Consider the following 9,066-nt stretch of genomic DNA (forward strand, 5'->3'; position numbering starts at 1 on the left):
TTTTGGGTACTTTATGCACGGGAAATAATGAAAACTAGCAGCTTAGTCTTTTTTCTTTTATGGCCTACAAAGGTGACACGAGTCGTGAAAATATAGTTACAAAAACAGTGGATCGCGAGTCAAAAAGATTAAACATTACTAGTCAAAACCATAAATAGGATGAAAAATATTTTTATATTAAAAAATGTAAAATTACTACCTAGGTAGTCATTAGGTTTATCTTTGACAAAACAATTTAAATCCACTCCAAATTTTAATAAAAATTATTTTGGACATTAGTTTGGTCCGTCCCCCTGTCCAAGTAAAAAAAAATAGTTGGGGTACGCAAAAAAAAAATTTAAATAGTAGAGGAGCTCCGTCCCCCCACGCACCCCCCCCCCAATTCGAGCACTGTGCTTATGTATTTTTTGGTAACAGAATTAACTACTTACGTGGAATCTTGTTTTAAATGTTCAACCCTTAGATATAAAAGTTGAACATTTGATAAATTTTGTCAAAATTCGATCTTTAAATGCTTATAAAAAAAAATTGTGCCTTTGTATTTTTAATATTTTTCAACTCCTATTGTAACGATATATGAGAAGCCTTGTATTAAATTTTCACGCTTTTTACCCAACAAACAAAATTTCATTAATATTTATAGAAAAAAAAACTAAAAAAATTGAAAACTGAGAATGTTCGTAAACAACTCAAAAAGAGTCAAAATTGTATGGTGTATAGAAAATGAAAATATTAACATTCAGTGAAATTTTCAAGTATCAACAGTTATTCGTTTTTGAATTACAACAAAATAAGAAAATTGCTCCATGAGATATCGAGTGAATATCCAATGTAAAAATTTGAATTTCAAACGCTCATAAAAATTTAATTTGACTTTCTTATAGACATTTTTTTTTGATAAAGGTAGATAATCTTATAAGGAATCTTGTATTACATTTTAAAATCTTAGATTTAAAATTAAAATTTTTAAGAATTCTTAACTTAAAATAATATGCTAATTTTAATGATTTTTCAATATTTTGTCAGTTTTTGAACTAAAAATGCTTATAAAAAAAACTGTGACTAAGGTTTTTTAATATTTTTCAAATGTCATTGTACCAATATAGTAGGAGCCTTATATTATATTTTCAAGTATTTTTACTCAACAAATAAAATTTTATTGACATTCATGAAAAAAAAAAACTAATTAAATTGGAAACTGAAAATGGCCTTCAAAACAAATCAAAATATTTTGAAAATTGTATAGAATATGGAAATATTAACAACCGGTGAAAATTTCATGTATCTACAGTCATTTGTTTTAAAGTTACACCAAAAACCAAAGTCAATTTTGTTAAAACATCGATTTGCGTAAAAATTTCCGTTTTTCTTTAATTTTTCTAAAATACTAATAATTAATATGCCTATTATAATTAAGGGTCGTTTTTCAAATTTTCCACAATTCTATAAAATTTGATAATTAAATTTTATATTTTAATTGCCATTTCAATTATAAGACTTTTCCACTAATCTACTACCCGAATACCCGATACCTATTTAGGAAAGGTTGATAGTGTGTATTATATCAAAAAAATGACTACGGGAATAACTCTCAAGCTTTATAGAATTGTCTGATTTGATGACTATATTTTTGTTTGAAAGAAGAAGACTTCCTACAGCCTTCATTGATCTTTGATTTTGTATTTTATTTCAAATAATTGTATTCAAAATTTTTTTAAAAAATGCTTTTTTTCTTGTATTTTTTTAGACAAGTTTGAGAATAAAATATTGAAAAACAGAGATCAAGTCAGGCTGTAGAATATTTCCCTCTAGTAATAAAAAAAAAAATTATAAATATGGTTGATTTTACTAGGCGGTATCGTTATTACCAGTGTATTTTTGAGGACAAAATGACATCGGCGCCTTAAGGCAGCTCTTCAAATCAATACAGAATAAACTATTGTTTTAATAGGATAGGTAAAAATTAAAATACATGGATGCAGAAAAAAAACTATTAGGTATCTAGTATCTGCCAGTAGTATAATGTAATATACTATGTTTGGAATTCGCTACTAAATGTGGGTAAAAATCTACATTAAAATGATCATAATCTTCAAAATTAGAATATTCAAAAAGACTGGGGGTTTGGGATCTTGTACCTAATCATATCTTTACATTTATAATAGATCAATTCACCCTAATATAAAAATAACACATCCATTAATTCTTCTGAACGATAAATTTTTTGTGGTGGAATTAAATTATATTTGTCATGGGTATGCGTTAATATAACAGTTAATAAGAGACAACACATGTGCTTTTAACATACATTTTCCCATTTGTACATTTAAAAAAGCATAATATTATTTACACATTTTTTTTACATTTAAATTTTAAAGAAAGTTATTTTAACATTTAAAAATGTACGCATGGGTACTCACTACTTTACAACATAATATTTTATAGGGTTATTATCTAATGAATGTGTAAAAATAATTAAAGATTTTATTGTTATTATTATCCGACACCTCCTGGTGAATGAGAGAATAACGTTATTTTACTCTACAACAAAGTCTGATTATAGTGAACAAAAACCAGTGTATGCCACTTCAAACAAATGCATTAAAATTTAAAATTGAATACTATGAATCTAAAATAAAAAACTTTTATTGTATTAAAAATAGTATTATAATAAGCCCTGTAACAATATCAAATTTTGTGAACAACGTAATTTACATAATATAACATAATCAACAATAATTTAATTTTTTTTGTTTTTATTCGCTATTTGATTCTTCATACTTAGTAATACATTCCTCATATTCTTCATGAAAATCTTGTAATGTTCGAACTTTAGGTTTCCCGTCTTTATTTTCATCAATATCATGTTTTAAGCTTTCTTTATTAGTAACTATTTCAGAGCTTGACTTTGTATGGTTTTTTTTCTTGTTCTTTACACTTGGCATATTGACTAGCTCTTTTTTTAATTTCTTTGCAGTGACTATTTCATTTGGATGTTTTCTTTTATTTTTTACTTCAATTTCTTCTTCCAACATATAGGCACACATGCTTATTTTTTTACAATCTGACCGTATTACATCTTTATGACGCCTACGATCAACGTTTTTAGTGCTCACTTCTGGATCTGCACTTTTATCAAGTTTTTCAACCACTTTTTCTTTGATTTTATCATTTTCAAGCATATCTTCAATGCTAGCACTATCAAAATGTGTTGTATTAGTTAGTGCACCATTCACAAGCTGAAGATTTTTTTTCTCTTCTGTTTTATATTTTCGTTTGATTTGAGCTCGAGTTCGATTAGGACAATATTGCTGAATCATAGAAAAGTCAGTACCAAAATTCATCAAACATTTGTAAAATTTAAGTGTTTCATCTTTGGACCATTGTTTAGAAGCTTCTTTTTTGCGTTTATAAGAATAACTTCTAGAATGGTATGCAGATTCTTCAATAACTTTAGATTTAGCCAATTCTTCTCGTTTTTCTTCAAGACCAGTCTCATTTAAAGTTAATGTTTCTTGATCAATTATAATTTTGCCATCAATACCTACTTTGATACATGGAGTTATGCAGTTATTTTGAACCGTTGGCTTTTGTTCCTGTAAAACATAAAATTTGAATTCAAAATTGGGTTATAAACTATACTCGGCGCCACGAGAGAAGGAACCTGTTACGCGCACGCAGACTGACGGCAGCGACTGTTACTAGGCCCCGTTTCTTATAAGTATACTAAATAGCACAAAGGAAACAGGGCCTCGTAACAGTCGCTGCTATCAGTCTGGGGGTTCCTTCTCTCGTGGAGCGGGGTGCAGTTTTATTGACTTGTAGTTTTAACTTATTAATTTATAATTTAAAAGCAAAATTAATGCAGAGATATGATAATTATGTTAAATGTGTCATATTATGGTCAATCATCTAACTTTTGAACAGTTTAACTCAACATTAACCATTTAGGTATCAAATAAATTTTAATGATATTTAGAATTTACATATTTTCTTACGGAATCCATAGACAACAAATCATTATCTGGATCATCTTCTTCTTTATGTTCCACTTTGGGTTCTTTGATTATAGGATTGGCGACTGGATTATAATATATTAGATCTTGCATAGTCAATAATGTTTTATCAAATTCTTTGCCTTTAAATTTGCTTGAGAAAGGAATATTCCAACGTTGATAGTTCTCTTTAGGTTTTTTGATATCCCCAATACTAACCTCTGATACATTAGAAGATTTCCGAGAAATTGACTTCTTTTTTTTAGATATAATATCTGAATCATCATTTTGAGATATAATTGTTTTAAAGGTTGCTGATATAGTTTTTTTAGGAATTTCATTACCACACAATTTTTCTTGAATTGGTTTAGCCTTTTCATTATTTTCTGTTAAAACATCACACCGATTTGACTCAGTGGTCTTAACAATAGGGAAACTTTTTTCTTCAATTAATTTCTGTTTATTTATCTTTGTATCAACTTTATCTGATAGTTTAGAAGGTATATTCGGTTTTTTCTTTGCAAATGGAAAATGTCTATTGAGGACAGACTTTGTATTTGGTATAGACATTTTGTGACAACTGAAAAAAAAAATGTTAAATGATTAATGATTAATTTTGTGGTTATATTGCATTCTTAAATTAGACTAGATATCTACTAAAATATTATATACATTTTATCTTTGAAACAATTTTTTATTAACAATAACCGGGACCATTCCCTCTACCAGCTACACCAATTACTAATACCATCATTAACTATATTTTTAAGTAAGTAACACATTTTTTCTTTAATAAAAGCTCTAGGTAATAACCAATGAGTAAAGTATCTAGCAAAATTATCATTACTTTTACTTCATAATTCACACATAATTTAATAATAATATTATCTACTCCATTTTTCAACTCTTAGTTTTATTTTAAAACGAGTTTATGGAAGATATACCCGACAAATTAAATCTAGGCAGTATAATCAAAATTAAATAAGAACTAAAAACTTCTAAAACTAATAAACCAGGATTATTAATAAAAAAAAACAAAAAAATAAGCTAAAATGTGGTTAATGATTTACAATTTAACACAATAGAATACAATGTAATTTTTATCAAAACAAATATTTAAATTTGAATATTTTATAGTTATATTTAATAAAACTTTCATAATTCTGCTAGGTTCTTAGAGGATATAACATATTTTTACTTTTTAAGAATTAAGAGTTCTGAATACCTACACAAATATTAAAACATAATATTATTAATTTAATATAATGTTAGTACATTACTTTTTAACAATTGTTATTGAAGTCGTTTCCGAAGTCAATAATAAAAACTTGTAAGGTTAAAATGAAAAACAAAATAAGAAATACGTGTTACATTCTATTAGTTTCCAAAATTGTATGGAAAAAAAATGAATTAAAAACCACTTACTCAAATTCGAATAACTCATGGACAGTTGACACATGGACAATCCGAATAAGCTAAAAAGGCTTGTCGCAGTTGGAACAATTATTATTTATTTCAGTACATGATGACATGATGTTATATGATATGTTATTATTTATTATAGCTGCAGCTGAATATAGTTAGCATGGCGTGTTGATGTATATAGATGATAAAAGAATACTATCTTCACTAGGACACTAAGATACTAGATACCACGGACTAAGATATAATCACAGATTTAAAATTATTATTTATTATTTAATATTTATCTGTGGATATAATGGACTGGAAACACGATTAAAGATATTTTTAATCATGACTGGAAACGAGCAGTTTATCAGTGACCTCGAAAATATGTACAAAAGCACGGTTTAAGATATACTGGTTGCACAACTCTATACTCCGGCCCACGAGAGTCCATATGTCAGAACGCGTCCGTCACTGCGCATCGGCACGTTGCCGAATAGTGGGAATGGCATCATGGTGGGAGAAAACAGACGTCACGTATTACTATATGAATGCGCGGTTTACGTATGGACTCTCGTGGGCCGGAGTATACAAAATAAATGGACCCTCTCATAATTTTGTTATCATAGAATGAAGGGGAACGCATTATTTTCCCGAAAATAAATAAACCGAACGTTAGTAAATCCATAAATTAAATTTAACAGAAAAATATAATGACAGAAAATAAAATTACAGAAAATAAAATACTGGAAATTAACGTTCCAGAATTGTTTTCATATTGAAAATAAAATGAACATTAAATATGTATACAGAACTTTAATCCCAGAAAGTGAAAAACCTGAGATTATAATCACAGAACGTAGTTATACAGAAAGTGATAATGTCAACCATAAATTTCCAGAAAATTAAATTCCATAAAGTTTAAAGCCTGAAATTATAATCACAGAACGTAGTTTTACAGAAAGTGATACTGTAGATCATAATTTCCCAGAAAATTAAGTCTCAGAAAGTGAAATTTTAAATTACGTATAGGTACCTATATATTATTTACGTATATTTACGTATAGGCTATATTTTGTGATATATATAGGTGCACTATGAGAGGGTTTTAAAACATTTCAAAGCCCCCCCCCCAACATTACTCACAGTGTTAAGCTTCTTCAATATTATTATAGTAGGGTTCATCTGCCCTCAAATTTTAAACGTCATTTGGTGTCTATGGCCTTTATAGCAGCTATATCAAACCCTTTAATAATGCTTGTTGTCATCAATCATCATTTTGGAAACTACATTTTATTCACATTTTTTTCCAAGTCAACTTATTGCATTGATATTAATTTCCAAGTTTTACCTTTGTTCCTATTTACATTCGTCGAAAGACATTTGTTTCAATTGACATCCATTCAATTATATATCTTCTTACATATAGCTTTGTTCCGATGAACGTTTGTTGTTTCCATAATTTATTTTTTCACAGGATTTATTAATTTATTATACAAAACATTTCGAACAAATGTTCATTCGCATATAATGGTCTTGGAGTAAAGATTAATCAGAAAATAAATGCCCGGAAAAACATTTGAACTGCATTTTTTATTTATTCATAAGCCTCACACTTTAAACTTATACATTATAAGGTATCATTAATATGGTATATTGGTATATTATGCTTATAGGAACTAGCAAAGTAATCTCAAAGGGAGGTTGTTCATATTCATATAATGCTAGGTATTCAGTAGGTATTCTACCTAGTAAGTAGCCCCTCACTCCACAAAAAAAAAACAAATAACAAAACATTATTTATGTACCTACACAATATTAATATATTAATATTTAAGTATGTTTCTTATTCTTTTTTTGTAATTCTAATTATATACTGACATTATACATTTTTTATTGACTTATTATTGTTATTCATTGGACTATTTTAAGGAAATATCTTGGCAACTCTTGTGAATTAAAATGCTCAAAGACAAAAAAAATATATATCTGTCTAATATTTTAGACAGGCGTTTCTCAAAACGTCATCATAGGTGGTACGCGAAAAAAAATATCCCATTATAAAAAAAAATTGAATTGATCATTATTCACATTAGATATAACCTATTATTATTTACCATTTGATTTATTTGATATTAGCAGGTTTTAAATATATCGTCATATCGACTACGTGGAGATCATTTGTAATCGTAGAAATAATTATTAAGATAATGATAATCTCCATCCTACCTACAGATTATAAATTTAAATTTAAATCGATACATTTTGGTCAAGTGGTACATGAATATTCTCAAACAGTGTAGGTGGACAGGTGGTAAGTACTCAGATATGAAAATGTTCAGAACTGCTGTTCTATATCAACCACGACTCGCGAGTAGGTACCTATTTCGTTTAAATTTGGCAAAGATTATTTTTTGTATACAATGATTATTTTTATTGAAAATCTATTCTAAACATATTATTAGTAGGTAATTATTATTTATGATTGTAAATTAGTATTTAGTAATTACTAAAGAGTGGACTTTAATTTATTAGAAAACTGAAATATATTTTCTATGAAATGTAAGTTATGCTTAATAATATGCGCTGTAAAACATAAAAAATAGTAAAAAACTTAAAGATTTTTTTTTTGTTTCATACATTTTTTATTATCAAACCGTTACAAAAAAAGAACAATAAGAACAATTTATGGTAGTTAATAGCTAAATAAAATAAAAATAAAAATACTTATTGATTGAAATGATGAACAGACTGCAGAGGCCTCCCAGCGGAGGTATACTAAGATATATTGATATAACTAAGTATATTTGTCATTAAATGATATTAATTATTGTGAACCTTGTTTTAAATTTTCAATCCTTCGCTATAAAAGTTGAACATTTTATAAATTGTTTTTAACCACAAAATAATTGTTAAATTTTAAATTTGATACATTTTGTCAAAATTTGAATTTTAAATGTTTATAAACAAAAAATTGTGACTATGTATTTTTAATATTTTTCAACTGCTATAGTAACATATATTATGAGCCTAATGCGTCATTTAAAATTTAAGTTCAGTCCACCACAGCTGCAGGTGACCATTTCATTTTTCTACTTATTGCATGATGATGATGGTTGGTGGAGCTAACAGTCGCGGTGCCAGAAATTTAGTACCTACCAGATGGGCCAGACTGAGGCCAAAATGTTTACTTCATACATTATATAAAACAATATCTAGTAGTGGCAGGCTTTTGCGCAAGTGCCGGCCAGTAACAGGGTTCAAACCCCCATTGCCTCAATTTTTTTTTACACTTCGTCGTTTAAACTTACTAAAACAATGATTTGTAAACATGATGTATTAATTGTATTTTTTTTTAATAATTAATAAATATTTTTTATACTTAAAAAATTACACCCAATACTCAGCAAACCATCAGACATTAATTGTAGTATAATTGAGTATACCTATTACGTAACTATGATAAAACATAACTATAAATTACAATAAAAATATTATATGTTGTAATACCAAACAAATATACAACTTACGCAATGAGCATTCTTTTTTTTAAAGTATTTACTAATTACTTATTATTTTCGTATTCAGACGCTGGTGAACACACGTCGCCTATGTGCTATCGGCTATGGGCTACGAGGTTTGAGTGCATAGTGCATTTAGTTTC

At 27.6% G+C, this 9,066-nt stretch overlaps 1 protein-coding gene across 3 annotated transcripts; it reads right to left on the reverse strand.

The window, feature by feature from the left end:
* Positions 1–2,630: 2,630 nt before the first annotated feature.
* LOC100166880 (transcription factor TFIIIB component B'' homolog) lies at positions 2,631–5,798 on the reverse strand. 3 transcript variants are annotated; one of them, XM_008187552.3, is made up of 3 exons: positions 5,421–5,798; positions 3,987–4,575; positions 2,631–3,596 (listed from the first exon to the last, which is right to left on the reverse strand). In XM_008187552.3, the coding sequence occupies exons 2-3, from the start codon at positions 4,563–4,565 to the stop codon at positions 2,757–2,759; spliced, it is 1,419 nt and encodes a 472-aa protein (XP_008185774.1). In that variant the 5' UTR covers positions 4,566–4,575; positions 5,421–5,798; the 3' UTR covers positions 2,631–2,756. The 3 variants fall into 3 exon arrangements, with proteins under 3 accessions (XP_008185774.1, XP_001949178.2, XP_016662125.1); XM_001949143.5 differs by having other exon boundaries at positions 3,999–4,575; positions 5,421–5,796; XM_016806636.2 differs by lacking the exon at positions 5,421–5,798 and adding an exon at positions 5,276–5,390.
* Positions 5,799–9,066: the final 3,268 nt, after the last annotated feature.

Source organism: Acyrthosiphon pisum, chromosome A1 (assembly GCF_005508785.2).
Source record: "Acyrthosiphon pisum isolate AL4f chromosome A1, pea_aphid_22Mar2018_4r6ur, whole genome shotgun sequence".
Taxonomy (NCBI): Eukaryota; Metazoa; Arthropoda; class Insecta; order Hemiptera; family Aphididae; genus Acyrthosiphon; species Acyrthosiphon pisum.

Bases quoted from the DNA above. Each gene is read 5' to 3' on its own strand.
- LOC100166880 (XM_008187552.3), bottom strand. From the start codon at position 4,565: ATGTCTATACCAAATACAAAGTCTGTCCTCAATAGACATTTTCCATTT. The intron at 3,597-3,986 runs GTAAATTCTAAA...TATGTTTTACAG, and splicing joins TGGATTCCGTAAGAAAATAT to GAACAAAAGCCAACGGTTCA.